At 45.8% G+C, this 21278-nt stretch overlaps 1 protein-coding gene across 8 annotated transcripts in view; it reads right to left on the minus strand.

Annotated features, from left to right (window-relative positions):
• The window catches only part of GRAMD1B (GRAM domain containing 1B), a 216095-nt gene that overhangs the window by 86021 nt on the left and 108796 nt on the right, over positions 1-21278 (minus strand). The window contains exon 1 of one of the 8 annotated variants that reach the window (XM_082200955.1): positions 17623-17642. The exons of 5 other annotated variants lie outside the window; for them this stretch is intronic. Coding sequence is in view for 2 of the 3 variants with exons in the window: in XM_082200956.1 (XP_082057082.1) it covers positions 5782-5825 (44 nt within the window). In the remaining variant the exon portion in view is untranslated. Of the gene's footprint in view, positions 1-5781; positions 6062-11009; positions 11175-17622; positions 17643-21278 lie in introns of those variants that run through there. 2 more of the 8 variants (XM_082200957.1, XM_082200956.1) reach the window with 2 other exon arrangements.

Raw genomic sequence — 21278 nt, forward strand, 5'->3', positions numbered from 1 at the left:
CAAAGGTAGCCCCACGTCGAGCGCACTGCAGTAGTCCAAGCGGAAGATAACCAGACCATGCATCACTCTGGTGAGACAGTCCATGGGCAGGTAGCGTCTCAGCCTGCGTACCAGATGGAGCTGATAAACAGCTGTCCTGGACACAGAATTGACCTGCGCCTCCATGGACAGCTGTGAGTCCAAAATGACTCCCAGGCTGCGCACCTGGTCCTTCAGGGGCACAGTTACCCCATTCAGTACCAGGGAGTCCCCCACACCCACCGGCCTCCTGTCCCCCCAAAACAGTACTTCTGCCTTGTCAGGATTCAACCTCAATCCAGTAGCCGCCATCCATCCATTAATGCTTCTGAATATCACTTGCAAACCACAGAAGGGGAGAGTGTTCTTGGGTCCTGCTTGGGGGGTTCCCAAAGACATCTGGTTGGCTACTGTGAGAACAGGATGCTGGACTAGATGGGCCACTGGCCTGATCCAGCAGGCTCTGCTTATGTTCTTATTTGTTCCACCACCAGTTCCCCATAGGAGAGGATTTATACCTCTTTTACACTTATCTTGGACCACCAGAACTTGCTCCATCAAGTTTGTGTGTATATGGATACAGCAGGACTCAGTGGCGTAGCGTGGGTTGTCAGCACCCGGGGCAAGGCAAGTAATTTGCGCCCCCTAACCCGTGGATTTGCGCCCCCTAACCCTAACCCCCAGATGTTGCGCCCGGTGCGGCCAGCCCCCCCTGCACCCCCACGCTACGCCACTGGCAGGACTGAATGGCCATGAACTGCAAGAGGTACAGTTCCGCGCAAAGCTGAAAATGTACACAAGCTAAGCATATTGGGCATTCACTGCATCAGGAAGTAGGCGATAACACAGTCTTCCTAACTACAAGTCCTGTGACATCTTTGTTTAAGGGCCACTTGCATGAGAAGCTGCAAGAATTCCTTGGGGCTGCCCGCTGCATGACTGAACAGCTTTGAGAGCGCCATTTGATCAAAGCTTGTGGTGCAGTTTTAAACAGCTGCAAGCGGTGAGAATTCACTCATCAGCTGAAATAATGCTCACACGTATGAAAAGTGGACAGAAGGGAAAGCAAGGGGCCTGAACTGGAGGGAAACTCTCTGCCAATATCCGCTACACTTTCACTGAACCAATTCGATACCTGGAAATGACGGCAAAGCTCAAGCACTGCTGCAAAGTCACCATAAAACTGCTAGCAGACACACCAGTTCATGTTTAGGGGTTGCCCTATCAGCCCCAAACACCAGAATATTACGACGCTTGCAGCACACCAGCATCGCTGGAACGCAACACTAATAATTATCCTACATTATTGATTTGCCGGGGTAGCAGGCCTTTTTCAGTGCTCATTGACTGAAACATAAGCAAAGACTAGCAGTGCTAGATTAAGACTCATTTCACAAATGGTTGGTGAGTAGGGGTACATATCTTGTTTCCCCACCCCATACACAGCAGAGGTTCATGCCCAGTGAAGGAAGAGTGCAAGGGGGCAGGAAGAGACACCATCAGGGCCTGGGCCTGTCAGACTGTCCTGTCCTTCCCCCACAGGGCCAACGGACACCACCTGCCCTGTCATAAGGAAGATGGGGGGGCTGGGAGAGTGGGTCGTTTGTCTTTTATTTTTATCTGCTAGTGAGCAGATGAGAGAACTGTAAAACTGTAAGCTGCCTTGGCAAAAAGGGAGCATATTAGTTCCCTAAATACGCCATGTGGGGATACCATAATAGCTCTTGGGCACTATTTCCTAAAGTACAAGCAAGCAGTCTATATGCAGTGGCAAAAGGTTCCCTAGGGAAGAGAACAGCGGAACTCATTCCTGTAGCATACAGTCAAACAGGACAAGAACTGGGATGTTACTATTGATATATATATTAAAAAAAAAACCACAAACCACCATATTCCTCTACCTTTCCCATTTCAGCTCTTCAGGAACTAGGACCGGCATAGGAACTAACAAGTGCTAAAGAACTTTGAAGTGCATTAGTTAAGTCAGTGTGGTGTATTGATAACAGCAGTGTTTCTCAAACTTGGGTCCCCAGCTGTTGTTGGACTACAACTCCCATCATTCCTAGCTAGCAGGACCAGTGGTCAGGGATAATGGGAGTTGTAGTTCAACAACAGATGGGGACCCAAGTTTGAAAAGCACTGGGTTAGAGTGACCTGAGAGACCAGAGTTCAGATCCACACTCAACCAAAAAGCTCACTATGTGACTTTGGACCAGTCACTGCCTCTCAGTCTAACTTGCCTGACAGGGTTGTTGTGTGGATTACATGAGGGGAAGAACCATACTCACCACCTTGAACGCCTTGGCGAAAAGGTGGTTTATAAATGCAATAAATAAAATAAACTATATCAGGCATAGGCAAACTCAGCCCTCCAGATGTTTTGAGACTACAATTCCCATCATCCCTGACCACTGGTCCTGTCAGCTAGGGATGATGGGAGTTGTAGTCCCAAAACATCTGGAGGGCTGAGTTTGCCTATGCCTGATATAGTTTATTTTATTTATTGCATTTATAAACCACATCAGGCATAGGCAAACTCAGCCCTCCAGATGTTTTGGGACTACAACTCCCATCATCCCTAGCTGACAGGACCAGTGGTCAGGGATGATGGGAATTGTAGTCTCAAAACATCTGGAGGGCTGAGTTTGCCCATGCCTGAGCTATATGAATGGGCTACTTTAAAACATACCATGAGGGAAGAAGAGGGGTGGGGTGCAAGAATCCCCTTCTGTACCTTCAATCATGTGTCTACTGAAGGAGTGGAGAAGAGGCTGGGATCATGCCTATGGACCTTGTCCGTGACCTCAACCTCCTCACACCTTCCATGAAGGATGAAAGGAGCATCTATGCACATGCAGATTTCTGTAGCTTCTTCCCTGTGACTGGGAACCTGATTGTGCAGATTTATATCTCAGAGCTGACCTCTAATATGCATATATTACACGCACATCACACGCACTTCAGGCTCTGCATACATTATCATCCTTTTATAAAAGGATGCCACACTCACTAAATCTGGCCCTTCAGAATCCAAAACAGAAGAGATTTTATTCTCTTGGGATGCCACCTTAGCACACATGACAAACATCAAATTCAAACCAAATTTATTAACAGGGCAACCAAATGCTAATTGCAGCCAAACAGAACCATATGGACATAAACCGTATGCAAGGATTATGCATAAAAATAAAAACTCACCCTATACAGCAAATAAAGCATGTTTATGTCTCTAAAATCTCGAGAGAAGCCATATGGCCTTGTCTAAGTTGAGCAGACTTCACTGCAAATTTCAGTGTAATAAACATTGCAGACCTGTCCGAACCAAACAACAGATACTTAATATTATGTGAATAATTGAGGTCAGCAACCACTGCTGAAGATTTGTCTAAATACGGTATCTGTTTTGTACAGTTTGCATATAATGTACGTCCTCTACCCAGGGGCTACTGCATATGCCAAAAGGGCCAATCTCTGGCAATTTTCTTAAATCTCCCTTCGAGAAAATGCAACTTCATAAGAAATATGTATTCCTAGAAGAGTTAGCATGTCAAGGTCCAAGTCCCAAACTCCAAGTTCAGAAGAGCATTAGCTGGTTGAGACTGGGATTACTGTGCTGAAGAATAAGGCCCGGATCCTATTACTGATCCTAAACCTAGCAGTCCCGGAGCCTTTGGGAGCTGAGTCAAAGCACCTTCCCCCACGTCCAGTTTGCCCCTGTTCATATGGGAGGTGGAGCTTTAAGTGGTTGGAAGGACCCATAAGGCCTCAAGTCCACCTCCAGCTAGTACTGAAGTGAGTTCCTTGCTTGGTGCTTTTCATGGTGCTTTTTTGCCTACTAAACCCTTCCTCAACCCCACTGGAAATCAGGGATGAGGAACCTGTGGCTCTAGCTCCCATCATCCCTCACCAGCTTGACCAGTGTCAATGATGGGAGTTGCAGTTCAACATCTGAAGAGTCACCTGGTGTCCACTCATGTTCCTAAGTGTTTTCCCAAACTCTCAAATTAACACAAAGTGGTTCTCAAAGAAGATGTTAACCACTCCCTGGGGGGCAGTTAGAAACTCAGATATACAGTCGTACCTTGGTTTTCGAACAGCCTAGTTCTCGAACGTTTTGGCTCCCGAATGATCGAAACCCAGAAGTGACTGTTCCGGTTTTCGAACGTTCTTTTGGAAGCCGAAAGTTTGATGAGGCTTCCGCGGCTTCCGATTGGCTGTAGGAGCTTTCTGCAGCCAATCATAAGCTGTGCTTTGGTTTTCAAATGCTTTGGAAGTTGAACGGACTTCCAGAATGGATTCCGTTCGACTTCCAAGGTACAACTGTATAAGCTAGGGGCCAACCGTCTCCTTTAACCAAGGTTACAGTTGCCAAAACGGAATGTCTAGTTGCCATTTTGGGGCAAAACAGCTCTGAAGTTCTATTTTTCAAACGATGCACTAACTGTGATTGATTATCAGTTACACATCTGCCTAGTTCATATGACAACCTTGAGCTAGGTTGAGAAGTTAAAGAAGAAAAGTCACTTCCTCCAGGAACAGTCCACATATATATTAGCCTATTCCTACCTCTTTTTCTTGAAGGGACGCGGGTGGCGCTGTGGGTTAAACCACAGAGCCTAGGACTTGCCGATCAGAAGGTTGGCGGTTCAAATCCCCACGACGGGGTGAGCGCCTGTTGTTCAGTCCCTGCTCCTGCCAACCTAGCAGTTCGAAAGCACATCAAAGTGCAAGTAGATAAATAGGTACCGCTCTGGCGGGAAGGTAAATGGCGTTTCTATGCGCTGCTCTGGTTCGCCAGCTTAGTCATGCTGGCCACATGACCCGGAAGCTGTATGCTGGCTCCCTTGGCCAATAAAATGAGATGAGTGCCGCAACCCCAGAGTCGGTCACGACTGGACCTAACGGTCAGGGGTCCTTTTACCTTTACCTTTACCTCTTTTTCTTAATGGTGATACGGATCATTCATAATAATTTAAGAATATTCTTCACAACTGTGAGCAGGACAGTAGGACTGGGTAAGTGAAAACAAGCTTCAACAATTAGCTATAGCGTTGTTCATTGCTCCTGCACAGAAAAAGCATTTTGGTTCCTGAAATTCATTCTGTTTGTGCAGATAAAATACAGGTATAACTGATAAAATTCTACAGGATGTGGTATTAGTGTGTGAAAACATTCAAGTTCCAATGATGCCTAGGCATGCATCTCTAGACGGTGGAGATGTCGGGTACCAGCCTTGCCAATAGGTGCAAAATGTTCCTGGCACTTGGCTAATTTCAAACACTGCCCAGGGTGGGGGGGGGGGTAATGGGATTACCTAGGGGGAGCTAAGAGGCAAATGGGTGGCAGTTGGCTGCTGGTCGTATAAATGACTATTGGACTTTGAAAAGCTGGTTTCACTGGATAAAGTTCATCAGTTTTGTGGAATTAATTTTTGTAAATAGTTTTAATTGAAGTTTGAATAAATGTACAATTAATTGTTACAGTTCTGAATTTTATTGTGCTATTATCTTCCTTAGTGGATCGTTCAAACAACTATCCCGAATAATGCTTTTTATACAGTAGGGGGGCACAGGAGATGAGCGTATGGAACCAAGCAGGCTATGTGGCCTGAAATAAGTTGAGAACTACTGAATTAACACAGTGTTCATTCGGTTTAAAGCTTGACATGCCACTTTTCAGCTTTCTGCTTTTGAGGTCCGTCACAGCAATAAAGGAACTATGTAAGAAGAAGCAGAATCAATGTCCGGATTTCAAATGCCTTACCTGGCACCTGATCGCTTATAGTGATGGCCCAAGGCATTCCACATACAGAAAGGATCTTTCCCCCAGGTACTTACCCACCTGTGTTAAGTAAGGACTCCACAAAAGAGCCTCAAAAGATTATCTTGGATAATATGAGCTCAGTACATCAAGCAAGTTTGGCAACTGGATAACCTTCAGCTTCTTTACATTACGAACATGGCATCAAGAAGTGTTTGGGGGACAATCAACGACATTGGTCACTGTTTTGTTTAAAAGGTGATGGAAAGTGAAACCTCATGGCTGAAAGGAGAGCCTTACCTGAGCTCCAACCGCCACAGTCCAACTGAAAGGAGCCTCACTCCCCACAAACAGAAAGGAACCCTCAGCAGCCACATGGGCTACACTTTCCAAAAGATTCCTTGCACAGGAAAGGTCAATCACATCCGTCAAATAACTGAAAAGCTGAGCTGTCAGTTTTCTCAAGGAGGAATTCACTGCCTCCCCCAAGAAGGTCATTGTTACCCAGTGTACAGTACAATTTACCCTTGCTGCTAATAATGCTTACCCAAAACACTCAAACACAAACACCTGCCAGCAGTGATCTAATTACAGAGAGTTAAGGTCTAATTTCAATATGAGCTCCTCAACCTTTTCTCCCAAAATTCTATGATTATTACTATTGACGGGGTTTCAAGGAGGCTTACAGATAAAACAAGAACAGCTGAAAATGTAGGGAAGGACCACTAAGAAACAATTAAACATTAATAGAATTAAAACTATGTATAAATATAAAAGATCTAATTACATTCTGGATACTGAATCATGATTCACACACATCAGTTGTGCTAAAGAAAGCCAGGAGTTAGCATCGTGACTAGCAGAAGAGACCTGAAATCTAATATTTAGTTTAACCCTTTCCCAACTATGCAAAACCAAAGGGATTCTTCCCATGAGATTCCTGTCTCTAAAGATTTGTACCAACGGTTTTCAAATGATCAAACAAAACTTGGAGTATACTTTAATATAAAACAGTTGTGGAATAAGCATTTTAAATAAATAAAACTAGCTGGTAGCTGGAATCCAAGTTCCTTGTGGATAAAAGGATGATTACTATCTGTAGATACCTCAACAGCGCAATCCATCAAATTCCAAATCTATTGCTATTATTTTCAAGCAGGAACTTGGGAGTTCTATGATGATGATGATGATGATGAAATCTGCATACCACCCTATACCCGTAGATATCAGGGTGGTTCAAAATATTTACCATTCAAAAAATCCTATGCAGTCAAATGAACAACCAACATTACAAGCAATATAACCAATAGCAGATTTCTAATACCGTGAGAGAAAAAATGGTGTGAAGATTTAGTAAATTGTTTTAACAGTCCCATGTAGTAACCCACCCCACACGTAAGAATAGGCTGCTGGATCAGGCCAATGGCCCATCTAGTCCAACATCCTGTTCTCACAATGGCCAGCCAGTTGGACACTTACAAACAGGATTCGGGCACCAGAGCACTCTCCCCTTCTGTGGCTCCCAGAATCTGGTATTCAGAAGCATTATTGTTCTGTCTTGAATCTTCCAATGTTCAGCTTCGACATTCCCACATGTACAAAGAACCAGGAATAAGAATCAATTGGCCACCATGGATAACAAGACCAAGATTCCTGCACTGCAGGGGGTTGGACTAGATGACCCTTGTGGTCCCTTCCAAGTCTACGATTCTATGATTCTAAAGATGGAAAGTGGATCGTTCCTCTTCTACAAAAGGTGGACTACTTTACTGCACTCAAAGGCAGTGTCAGAGTGTTTCTATGCTGAAAAGTCTCAGAAGGCACTTTCAAAACCCTTTTTGCTTGGCTGCGATGTTTGCTATCACTACGGACAGTATGAGTTGCAAATACAAGCAGGATAAAATACTTTTTTATTTTAAAAAAGCTTACATAAACCAGAGCAAGGAGCATTGTTTTACAATCCTGATTTATACTTTTCAATCAAGAGAAGAATTACAGAATGAGTAAAAGCTATTTTTTAAACAAAAAAAAATGGAAAGACTCTGCTTAATTACCACCTGCAAGTTCCATGCTGCCTCAGTGCTGAAAGTATCATATAAAAAGGGTTTTCTTGTTTGATCTTCACAGCAACCCTCCAACGAAGGTTAAGTCACTACTTTGTCCCAAGATCATTCAGTTTCATAGTTGAGCAGAAATTCACTTCTGTTTTCATAATATATACCCACCAAGCTCAATCTGTTTATCGTTGTTTTTTAAAGCAAAAAGCAAAAACTTTTCAGTCTAGTTTAAAATGCATACTCCCTGGAAAAATCAATGCTGCACTATAACACTTTCAGATAACTCGAAGCGTTCAGCAAAAATGAAGCCCCCCCCCCAAGTTGCTGGAAAACAACACAAGCATGGAAAGTATATATTTTTCCATGAAGGTTGTGCAGAAAAATCCCCAGTGCATTGCATTCCATCATCACCTATTTCCCATCCTCTGAAATCAGAGTGACAACTGAGCCTCCTTACTGAATAAGATCATAAAAATGGCTTCTTCTACTGCAAAGTGGAAAAAGCAAGGAGGCAGAAAACACTAAAAATTAGAAAGAAAGAAAGAAAGAAAGAAAGAAAGAAAGAAAGAGCAAGCTTTCCTTCCTAACATAAACATCAAGTAGGACAAAAATTATAATGCTTGCTAGAGAGTAGGCATCAGCAGTGAGGCAGCGCCCTCTAGCATCTTCTGAGCATACTTATCACTAGATGTAAGAGTTGCCCTAAACATACAACCAGCATCTCTCTCTTTTTTCTGAATGCGGAGTGTGAATCTATAAAGTCTGCCATGCACGTACTGTTCCTGCCCAATCCTTCTTAGCCTCTGATCTAGCGGGGGAGGGAGGGGAGGGAGGGAGGGAGGGAGGGAGGGAGAGAGAGAGAGAGAGAGAGAGAGAGAGAGAGAGAGAGAGATTGTAGCCATTCTGCAGCATCAATTACTTTAAATATATGTTTCAATGTGAGCAAATCACGCTGTTACATAATTAAGAAGAAATTATTTTTTATGAGTGGGCAGGCAAGCCTGATGCAAACACTACAGTTTTACTATTCACAGACTGTAGCACGGAAGCATTGCCAGGAAGCATTGCTAAGCTATTATGCAATACTCCAGCCCCATCCAACACTTCATTCATTCAAGAACATATCAGCACGGTGCTGAAATTGTGTGGGGGTTTTTTAAAAGAGGAAGTTTGAGAGGTAATTGGAATATCATCTACCCGTTGTCTGCATTATGTTATTGCAAGTGCCGCTCCAGCTGTATTAGCCTGTATACTAAGCTTTCTCAATCTGTATTTGTACACACACACATAATTTAAAATGTGAAATATCTTAAAGGCCTAGTAAGCCAGCAGCCCCCCCCCCCGGCTCAATTCAAGATGGTTTCTATAACATAAATCTGACTGATCCACTAATACAAACCTAAAGTTTATTCTAAAAAACAACCACTGCAAGTAATTTAAAGCAATTTACTTTTTTTTCCCCTCTCACCTACTAACGGAAGTATCTCACTCTACAACAGCTTTCTAACTATTTATGCAAGTAGGCATTACTATTAAGCACAATAAAATGGATAATCAATATTTCAGCCACCACCTTACTATAATGACTGCTTATTGGAAGAAGGAACAATTCATATTTCAGTGGAGTATGTGAACATCTCTCCTACACAAGTACCAATTACCTATATTGAAGAAAGCACCACAATAAATGCCCTTTACCTTTTATAAAGAGGATTTGGAGTGCATAAACACACCTTTTATAAAGAGGATTTGGAGTGCATAAACACACACAAACTATGCTGACTTTCGCCCAACCTCCAAATAATAAGTTTCTATTATTATTATTATTATTATTATTATTATTATTATTATTATTATTATTAAAATTTGTACACCGCCCTTCATCCATAGATTCCAAGCTAGTTCACAAGACAATTTTAAGTATTATCTCAATGCACCTTTATAATGGAATCTCTTCTAGCAAAACTTATGACCTTGGGCCACTCACCATCTTTCTGCCTAACCTACCTCTCAGTGTTGTTGTGAGGATAAAATGGGGGGGGGGTTAAAATTGTGAATGCCACCTTGAGCTCCTTAGAGGAAAGGTGGGATGTAAATGCAATAACAACAATAATAACAACAAACCGAAACAATGGCTTTAAGTCACAAGTTCTTAGGGGGCGTCTGTAACGCAAGCACAGTACCCCATCACCTTTGGCAACACTTCAAGAAATTCCTGGGAAAGCATGGCAATGAGACTATGTCCTTAGTGCCCAAGTTGAAACAATCATGGAAATTATTATGCCGGCTCCATATTTTTGAACTATATTCAAAAAAGGACATGGGACAGGGAAAGAGAACCCACATACCCTGTGTGAGACAGAAGCATTCAAGGCTTCAAGCCACACATAATCTTTCCTCTCCAGGAAAATAGAGAGACGTGGCTACATCTCAGGCATTACGGAGAGAGAGAGATCAAGGCGAGTTACAAATGCTGCAATTTTAACCACCACCTCTCTCGCCTACTGTACACTTAGGGACGGTGCAATCTCTCTCCATTCTCCTTGACAAAGAGTTTTATGTAACTCAAAAGCCTGCAAGTTGCTACGCCCACAGGAGTCGGTCCTTGCCTGCATCTCCGGGATCAGGCTGGGAAGGAGCCTTCTATGCACCAAACTACTAATCGACAAAATATAATAGAAGGAAGAAAAGTTCGGAAGCGTCCCGTTTATCTTCTTAAGGTGGAGGAGAGGGCACTTCCAAATATACCGCACTGCTCTCCCTCAGCAGAGAAACGAGCGGCCTGCCTGCAACTGCACACCTAGGCGGCAGGCAGGGGAGAGAGGTGTGGCAAGGAAAGGGGAGAGGCTGGAGAGAGAGAGGGAGAGCCAAGAGGCGCCACTGCACCAGCATCGTTGATGCAGAGGCGCTGCCGCTGCTCAAAGAGAAGCCCTTTTGCGTGATCCTCTCCCTCCTTCCCCGGGATGCATTCACACCCTGCAGTGATGCTCAGCTCCCGTGCGCTCCTCCCAGCACCTCTCCGGTGATGCAGAAAAAAGCGCACCGGGGGGTGGATGAGGACGAGGGTGGCCTGGAAGGCCAGCCGAGGAGCCCGATCCCCGACCCCCCCCCGACCCGGCGCCGCCCACCCACCGCCCGGCCCACCCGCTTCCTTTGCTTCCTTCCTTCCTTTACCAGGCAAGCTTGAAGCCTTTCATTAGTACAGTCACGATCAGCCGGTGCCCGTCGTGTCCTTGGCTGGCCACTGACGACGCCGGAGCGGCTCCCAAGACATAGTGGAAGAGGCCGGGCAGGCGCAGGCTGCCGGGGAAGCGCACCGTCCCGGCATGGAAGGCGGGCGGGCGGCAGGAGGAGGGCAGCGCCGCCCCGCCGCCCCAGGCTGCTGCTGCCGCTGCTCTCGCTACTCCACCGCCGCTCTCGCTGCTGCTGCCGGGGGCCGGCTCTGCGGAGCGCGGGCAGCCCGGGCACGCCAGCGAGGCGGAGATCATGCCATGGCCTCCCCGCGCCGCCGCCAACGGCCCAGGCGCCCGCGGCGAGCTCCCAGATGCTGGGGAGGCACCCAGGGGCGGCGCAGCGCCAAGCCCCGCCGGGGGTCCGGATCCAACCCTTGCTGCTGCTGCTGCTGGTCGTCCCTCTCCAGCTAATCTCTCCCCTTCCTCCTCCTCCCGGGTCCTCGATGCGATGCGACCCCGGCGCAGCGCGCCTCGCCTGCCCACTTGCCCGGCCCGAGCGGCTGCGCCCGCCCTTTAAAGGCGCCCGCCGCCTGCCAAAGGGAAAGCCGGCCAAGCTGGGCCAGCCTGCGGAGGGAGGAGGATGCCCGCCGCGCGGTCCCGCGGATGGAAGCGGCCGAGGGAAGGGGAGGGCGCGCGGGGCGGGCCAGCCTTCGCCCGGGGACTCCCCAGAGCGCCTCCTCGCTTAGGCTGGACCTTGTTTCCTTGCCGAGGAACCCCGCGGTCTCGGCAGGGCTGGCGTCCATAAGCAGGAATGCACAGGAGCGGGGAGCAAGTACTGCGCATCCTTACTAGGGAGCAAGTCCGGTTGCACTCAGGGCCCGGGGAGTTCGGCTGTCAAGAAATCGAGCTTCTCTGAAGTCTCCGAGGCTTCAGTTCTAGCCATGCTTATTAAGCTCCCGGGTAAATCAGTAGATCAGCCTCCTAGGTGATGAGGGCACTTGCCCGAAACCCCCTCTCTCTCATACACGGGGCACCCTGGTCCTCTATTTGGAAATTACGTGGTGATTTCCAAAAAGGGGAAGGGAGCTTCTCTGCACCGGGTAGAGAAGCTCTTGCCCTTCTAACACTTCAAGTGCTCCAGGCCAAACCCCTACATTGAAAACAGGCCCCTGGGCTGAGTTTAGGGGTTCATAAAGCTGAGGAAAGGCAGGTTTTAAACCGGAGTTTCCCAAACTTGGGTCTCCAGCCGTTGTTGGACTACAACTCCCATCATCCCTAGCTAGCAGGACCAGTGGTCAGGGATGATGGGAAATGTAGTCCAAAACCAGCTGGAGACCCAAGTTTGGGAAATCCTGGTTTAAACAAAATAAATATGGAGGGGGGTATTTTCCCACCCTCCTTTTTTTTAAAGATATCATAAATGCTAGCTTTATAACAATACCTAAGTCTGGAGTAGTGCAGTGGAGACCCCGGCAGGCAATTCAGCGCACAGATGCTCTAACTTGGCTCTAGTAGGTTCTGACCCAAGACACTGTTATGATAGGTTTGGTTCATGGCTCTTCCCGCCCCCGCCCCCCAACACACACAATTAATCAAAGTGGAGGGGAGAATTGGGCTTCTGTAGGCCACCTGAAAAACCAGGAAGATTAGCTGCAAGGGCCAAGGTTGTCCCTGCTGTCCCCAGAGACAGGGAGAAGGCAGAGCAAAATCTACTGTTGGAGAGCCAACATGGTGTAGTGGTTAGTGTGTCAAATTAGGGCCTGGGAGACCAGGGTTCAAATCCCGCCATGAAATTCACTAGGCAACTATGGACCAGTCTCTCAGCCTAACCTACCTCACAGGATTGTCATGGGGATTAAATGAGAGAACCATGGACCACACCTTGAGCTCCTTTGAGGAAAAAGGTGGGATATAAATGCAGTAAATAAATAAATCTCTGGGTGAGATTTGAAGAAGTTTGGCAAGGCTTTCTGGCTCACCATTGCTTAACAATGGCAACAACAGTATGTTCCTCCTCAAATTATACTGTTGAAATGAAGAGAAGTGGTGGTGGTGAGTGGCAACAGGAGTCTACTTTTGTGTAGAAGGACTGCGAACTCAGTTCAGTTTTGATACTCAGAACAAATCCCTGGGATCATAATTTGTTAGCTGTAAATGTGCCTCTTGTACCTGGTGATAGTTAGTGGATCTTGGTGGTTCTAGCAGATCCACACCAGTCTGACGCTCGCCCCTAGGACTGGTAATGAAAACATGTGGGAGATAAAGTGGCTTGAAAGAACGCTTGCTCTGGACTCTCAAAAACAAAAACCAGCATGGAAATAGCCAAGACCCACCTCACCCATTGCCACATCTGAAGAGCTAGAGCAGCCCAACGTTTAAAAAACTCAGCTCACCGTTTAACAAATTCAAAGCATGCAACAACAATTTCACTGCATTTTATGCGAGACCACTAACTGATATCACAAGATCAAACCCATTATCAACCTCCTGGCTAAACCCAAATCTGCCCTGAGCTAGAGTTCGCCGATAATAATGGAGCAGCTTGGCCAGTTGGTCCTGGGCATGGAATACTGCCAAGTGACCATTTCTTGTTATCTTTAGAATATCATCATCATCATCACCACCACCTCCATCATCATTTGAATCACCATTTTTATCAGTTTCATTATGAATGACAATCATGCAAGCCAAACAACTAAAAACAGATTTAAAAGCAATACAAATACAGTAATACTCAATCTTCATCCAGCCAGAAAACAGAGATGCTGTTCCGTAAAATGGGCTGTCCTACTGAAGGCCCTGCTCTGATTTGCTGTGGAGCAGGCTTCTGATGCAAAAGAGTATTGTGCCACCTTAAAGGCACATGTATTGGTGTGCTTGTATGGACGTTCACCACTTAAAATTTGAAAGTGGCAAGATTTCATGAATTACAGCTGGTTAATGAAAATTACAACAGATCAAACTGGAGCTTATGCATAGGTTTACACACACACATTTGATGGCTCACATGTTATTGGCTAATGCAGGATCAAATATATTGAATGTAACCTCATTGGGGCAAGCACTTATTTGGCTCTTGAAAGCACCATGCACATTGATGCTGCACTATATTTATTATAATCACCATCAATATTAATAATCACTGAGGTTGTTCTCTGATTGAGAAATTATCTGCAATCAATTACTTCACTAAAGTGGAATTGATTCTGAACCAAATCCTGATTGGTAAGGGGCAGGCAGTGTTTTCTCAGCACAGTACATCAAGCTGCAAAACAGTTGTGTGGCAGTGTCTAACCTCGGGAGTGCTTTTAATTTTAAACCCACACTTCTTGCTCTGAGCTGCTTTCTAACCTGCACACCTTCCTGGGATGCTGAGCCCTTTTGGCTGCAAAATGGGTCAGGAGACCTGCAAACCTGGTGAAATCTGGGACAAAGCAGTACTGCAGAATCACATTCAGCAATGTATAAGGGTTTATATTTTTTTAAAAAAAGGAAAGGGAGATGTCAGGCACTGAGCATGCAGCCAAGAACACTTTGGAGGTCAAGGAGATTGCCAGGAGAGATGGAGTAAGGAAAAATGAGGTGAAGGGAGGAGGCAGTTTATCCAAGTGGCAACCTCTGCTCCCAAGGCATGCTGGGTGAGATGCTACAAAATATTTATAAAGGAAGCAGGGAAGTGAAGGAAGGGGAGAGCATCCCTCAAAGCCCAGTCATGGGGATATATTTTCTCCTGTTTATTTATGGCACATCCGTGGGGGCTGTCTCACATACTGGGCCAGAATTTATGGAGATTCTCAGTGGTGTTTGTGGAACACACCAGACACCTAGTATAGAACAGTGGCCAAAACACTCAAATTGTGAGCTAGGAAGCGCAAATTCCACCTTAGCCATGAAGTCGCTCAGTGGCTTTAGGCAATCTGTTCTCTCACCTTCCTCTACCCATCTGCAGCATGGCCAGAACCTTATAAGGTTGCATGTTTTGAACACTTATAAAAACCTGGTATATAAATGCTAAACAACAATATACGCAGAATCTAAACTGTGTTTCAGGCTAGAGCTGGTCCTCAGAACATGGTCTTCTCAAGTCTTCTTCAGACCAAAGGCCCACCTAGCCCAGTATCCTGTTGTCAGAGTGGCCAAGCACCTATGGGAAGAACGCAAGCAAGAACTGAATGCCACAGTATTCTTCCAACTTGCAATTCCCAGCAACTGGTAAAACATAGCCACTGGTGGTCTTATCCTCCATGAATTTGCCTAATCCCCTTTTAAAGACTTCCAAGTCGGTACCGGGCCATCATTACTTCTTGTGGGAGAAAGTTTCATGAATCAATTGCGCTGCATGAAGAACACCACCTTTGTCCTGAAATGGTCTCTCTGGGTCCTAGTATTATGAGAGTGGCAGAAAAACCTCTCCTCTGCACTCTCTCCATGCATAATCTTACGCACCACTGTCATATTCACCCTTACTCTCTTTTTTTCTAAACTGAAAAGCCCCAAATGCTGTAAGCTTTCCTTATAGGGAAATTGCTGCACCAGGATCCTTAACCATTTTTTCCTTTTCTGAATCTCTTCCAGCATGTGGTCTTAACATGGATTTGCACAGCAACATTATTATATTGGCAGGCCCATCAAGCCATTCACTTCAGACTACCTTGGAAGGTGGTGGCCTCTCCTTCACATTAGAGGATTTTAAGCCAAGGTTGGATGGCCATCTGTCATGGATGTTTTAGTGGAGATTCCTACACTGCAAGGAGTTGAACTAGATGACCCTCAAGATCCCTCCCAGCTCTACAGTTCTGTAATTCTATGACCCTATTGTCTCATTCCTGGTCATTCACCACCAGTTCAGACCATTACCACCCCAATGAGTGTGTATGTGAATTATGATGTTTTGTTTTTCAAATACACGTTACATTTGCTTGCACTTGTTACTACCCATTCACCAAGCCTGGAGAGATCCTTTCGAAGCTCCTCACAATTCTTTTTGTTTTAACCACCATGGAAAGTTCGGTATCATGAGCTACCACACTGTTCACCACTAATGCTAGATAATTTATGTAGAAGTTAAAAAACACAGGTCCCAGTACCAATCCTTGGGGACTCTGCTTACTACATCATTCCATTAGAACTATCTGTCTGAGAACTTCCTAGAAAAAGGCTTGGTTTAGATACTTTCATACACATGCCAACAGCTAGTGGGCAACTAAGAATTATGGGCATCTCTTTTTTCTCTCCCTCCCTAGGATTCTTGCTATACAAAACTGCATTTAAATAAGGTTCCCAGCTACTGAACTGGTCCTGCATCTTAAACCATATAGAAATAAAACAATATTCCTGTGATATTTGGATGGCTGACAGGAAAACCTTCACCAGTTAGCTTTCTATGTGCCACAGGGCACTTAAAAGGCACAGGATCAGTGGCAGTAAAGCAAGCTGGCAACTGCTGCATATAAACACCAACTGCTCTTGACTTATGATTCTATGTCCTGAAGTGCTGGAGAGACATGCATCTGCATTGTGCAGATCAGAACAATCCAGCCTCATCTAGACTGAAAAGATTCTGCGAGGATGATGCTGTAATGGAGGACACAGGCCTCATCAAAACGAGAGAGCAATATTGGGTCAGATGCCTCTAAGTCCGTAATCACTACTACCATCCAGGTAGCTGTTTTCCCTTGGTCTCAACTTTGCCCATACCAGTTCCCACAGCTGCCCTTCCATGGCCTGCGGACACGGAGCAATGGATCCAAACTACAAGAAAGAAGATTCCACCTAAACATTAGGAAGAACTTCCTGACAGTAAGAGCTGTTCGACAGTGGAATTTGCTGCCAAGGAGTGTGGTGGAGTCTCCTACTTTGGAGGTCTTTAAGCAGAGGCTTGACAACCATATGTCAGGAGTGCTCTGATGGTGTTTCCTGCTTGGCAGGGGGTTGGACTCGATGGCCCTTGTGGTCTCTTCCAACTCTATGATTCCATGATTCTATGATTCTATGGTTAACATGCCGGTGGGGCAGTTCTGCCTCTTCCAGTACACCATCTAACTTCAGAGAAGGCAAGGCACGCTTAGGAATTCTTCCCCGAGCAATTTCAAATTTGCACATTAATTTCCTCGGAATTTTACTTCAAGCACACCCTCTAGTGTTCTGCTGCTAGACGACAGCCAAGCTTGCCAAGGACCCAAAAAGTCCTAGTGAAAGCCCTGCTTCTCTGGTTGCAGGGAAGCAATTGAAGAACTTTAGGGGTGGTTGGGAGAGTCAGCAAAGGGACCTTCCTTCTCCTGGGTCACCTTCTCATCAGTGTGATATGCTCCTACATGGAGACAAGAGAGAAGCATCCAAGAATCTTAGCGCATTATGCATAAACTGGGTGCAGGAAGGGGAAATGGACAGTGGTGGAGAATGCATTCCTCTGAAATGGAGAGAAGAGCGACTCTCTCAGATCTTGACTATATAATGCCACAACCTCTGAACCAAACATAGATATTTTTTTCCCCTCCATGGGGGGGTGGAAGAGAAGGACGTAAAGAAAGTGAAGATTAATGTAAGAAATAAAATAAGAATTTGCCAAGCGAAGCAACTTACGCACAAGGAGGCCGGCAGCATTTCCATCCTACCTTTGCTGTCGCCATATCAGACGCCTCCATATTTTCTGCTTGGCCTATCAGTCAACAAGATCATTCAGAAGGAGGTGGGGGGCAGGGGAGGAAAGAAGGGAAAATAAAACATGAGGACGTGGTAGAGGAGACGACACACAGTTCTATAGGGGGGTGGGGGAATGGAGAAGGGGGTGGTGAGGCAAGAAAGCAGCTCTCCCCTGATCTCTGAGGCAACTCCCAGCGAGGGGAATGGAGGACACGCCAATGCCATAATAAATCATAAAATTGTAGAGCTGGGGGGGGAGAGAGATCCCAAAGGGTCATCTAATCTAACCACCTGCAGTGCAGGAATCACACAGGGGACACATAAGCTCCTGTGGTAAGCTGTCGACAGAGATGGCCAGCTGGAGTCAGAGAAGCTGTTTGAGCAATTTCTCAGAGCTTCCCTTGTAGGAAGAAAAGGTTTGGCCTGTTGTCGGAAGAACAGAGGCACCCTCCTTTCCCCTCCACATGCCCTGTCCCCTCTGAGGAGTGGGCATATGACCTGCTTTTGCCTTTCATTGCAAAGGAAAGGAATATAAAGGCCAAGTGTTCCTCAGCTATGAACTTCAGAAAAGCGGGGAGGGATGTGGAGAAGAGAGCGGGATAGGAGAGTAACCAGGAGGCATGTGAAAGGGAGAAGAGAGCGGGATAGGAGAGTAACCAGGAGGCATGTGAAAGGGAGGTTCTGGGGAGAGGCAGGTAGCAAGGGAGTGGGGCGGGGGACAAAAGGGAGGAGTGCCAGGAAAGCCAGAAAGGTGCAAAGGACTCGGCTGTGGGTGCATGTTCAGAGATGCTCTTAACAAAAGGATCCAGTGCAAGGAGGAAGGAGGTGAGGTTTTGATCATACCACACTCTCAGGGGGAGGAAATAAAACAAAATACACTCACCTCACCACCACCCACCTCCCTTAAGTAAAAAAAAAAAAGCCCACTTGGAAAAAGACTGGTCCTTCCCTGGGAGTCTCGCCTCACCCAGTCTGCCCTGGCCTTGAAAACATCAAGTCATCATTCTAAGGGGAAAGTGTGCCAATTCAGAGTATTGAGAGGCTTCTGCATCTGCAGCGGAGGCCCTGCCTTTCGCAGTCCATCAGGCCTGACGATTGGACGAGCAAAGATGACTTCACACAGCCTCATTCATCATTCGAGGATTCCTGCCCAGCAGGGACAGAGCTCCTCTCCCATTCACGGGGACTGTGATTCTCCTTCCTGCCCTACTTTACTACAGCGAATCAATGTGGGTTTCTCTGATACCCACCAGCTGTGGGAATGGATGAGTTTGACTGACCGGAAGGGTAAGCACAGACCCAAAGAATGGACAGTGTCTAGAGGGGGAGATGGTAGGGGGGCGGGTCTGATCACTGAAGGAGCCACTGCTGGAAGATGCTGAAGTACTCTCTCTCTCCGTCTCTCTCTCTCTCTCTCTCTCTCTCTCTCTCTCTCTCTCTGTCTCTGTCTCTCTCTCTCACACACACACACACACACTGCATAAAGGTTCTAGCATCTCTGTCTCTCCCTCCCTTAAATCCCTCTTCACATCTCTTCCAGGAAACTTCATTAGTCCCCCTCACCAATGACAACAAAAGCTGCACACCTGTAACCAAATTGGTTTCTCTCGTCACCTCTCTCTTAGTGTCTCACATTGTCTAGATTGTAAGCGCTTTCGGGCAGCGACCTGACTTTTCGCTATAGTACCAGTACATTGGTGGTGTAATCATCAGCAGGCAGATACCCCAAATCCTACACTCACAAAAGGTGCCTTTAACTAGATGAAGTACTGTACCACCTCCAATCTGCTTTATTATTGCATTTATTTCCCATCTTTGTCTGCAAGGCACTCAAGATGGCAAACATGGTTCTCTCCCCCTCCTCAATGAATCTCCACAACAACAACCACCTTGTCACTGGCCCAAGGCCACCCAATGAGCTTCCTTGGTAAGTAGGGATCCTAGTCCCAACACTCTAACCACTACACCATGCTCTTTCTATGTGCCGTTGCAAAGACCACTGCCGTACACCATAGGTATGAGTCCTGCCTATTCAGTCACAGCAGAAGTCTGCAAAAATACTTAAGAGTGCATTTAGACTTGGGGAATACTGTGTTAGTTTTCCTGACAATGATGCTAGTGCTTCTGTCCAATTTTCTAATGTTCCTCTCATGCTTCAAGACCTGTTGCATTATGGCACTGTGACTTTCTGACATCAACATGTCATGCTAAATTTCAGTGGGCGTGGTATAGCACATCACCCCCATCAATGGAGGTTGCTACTCCCCCACATTTTTCACACATGCCTGCTTCTGTCCCCCCCCCCCAAATCATTCCCTCATGGAAATTGCAGGAAAGAACCATATGCCAGTGTATCACCCCAAATTTTGTACGTTTACTCCTGTGATTTTCCAGGTTGATGGTGCTGCAATCACATTATTTCTGGAACCAATTAACACAAAAAATGAGTGCTAAACTTCCATTAGATTTCCAGGAGCTTTTTTTTGCATTGTGTGAAAGCTCAAGTGTAATGCAGAAATCAACAGTCAGTGAAACATCAGGGGAAACAGAATGAACTGCTGTGTGAATGAAGCCTAATAATCTGTGGAAAACAAGAAAAGGCTAAGATGCTTTGCAACGCAAAACAATTTGATAGTTAGAGAAGGAAAGAAAAGAAAAGAACTGAGAGGCTTGAAATGGGAGGGAGATAACGAGAAGAAGAAAACAGCATTGATAAGGCAAAGTAAAAAGAGCCTTAAAAGGGACCAATATGGGTAAAAGACAGGAAGGCATGTTTCATAAATTGCTGGAAGTGGAGGAATGCCTAGAGGATAAAAGTGCTGTTCTCTGAAATCAGTGTATTGCAGTCCTAGAATTTCTGTGGCTACAAGAACAGACTTGCAACCACAGCATCTTTGAGATGGGAGATGTCTGGTAAGAAAGGAGGATTCTGTGTGGTGCTGCAGCAGCTGAGAAATTACATGATGCTTTCATCAGCAGTGCATGATGGGAGCTGTAGTTCCAGGAATCAGAATAGCAAATCAAGGATGGTATGCACTCCAGAAGGATAATAGCTTTGCCTTCTTACTGGACTTCATTGCAAATAATCCTGAATATTATATTACTGACCATTTGACAGATCTGCATACATTCACATTTTGTGTTTCCCCCCATATTGTATTGGATTACCTTTTTTGTGTTTGGATATGGGCCATGTCTGCCTTCCCTCATCTAAGTTTTGACAAACCTACTTACTCCTGTAGGCAAAAAGACTTCAATTTCCAACTCTTTTCCTTTAAAGCAGACATAGGCAAACTCCGGCCCTCCAGATGTTTGGGACTACAATTCCCACCATCTCTAGCTAACAGGACCAGTGGTCAGGGATGATGGGAATTATAGTCCAAAACATCTGGAGGGCCGGAGTTTGCCTATGCCTGCTTTAAAGGTCTCAAATGTATGGCACACCAGTCAGGTAACCAGTCAAATATTGTCAGCTGACCACCTACTCCTTGATTGTGGTCAAATAATTTACAAAGCCAAGAATGTCAACTGGTATTGTTGCCAGTTTAATCCTTTTTAAAACTACATCATGGTGCCATTTGACATGAGCAAAGAAAGGTTGCCTGCCCTGCAGTCAGGAGCAAACACA

This window comes from Podarcis vaucheri (genome assembly GCF_965113315.1).
Source record: "Podarcis vaucheri genome assembly, chromosome: 15".
Taxonomy (NCBI): domain Eukaryota; kingdom Metazoa; phylum Chordata; class Lepidosauria; order Squamata; family Lacertidae; genus Podarcis; species Podarcis vaucheri.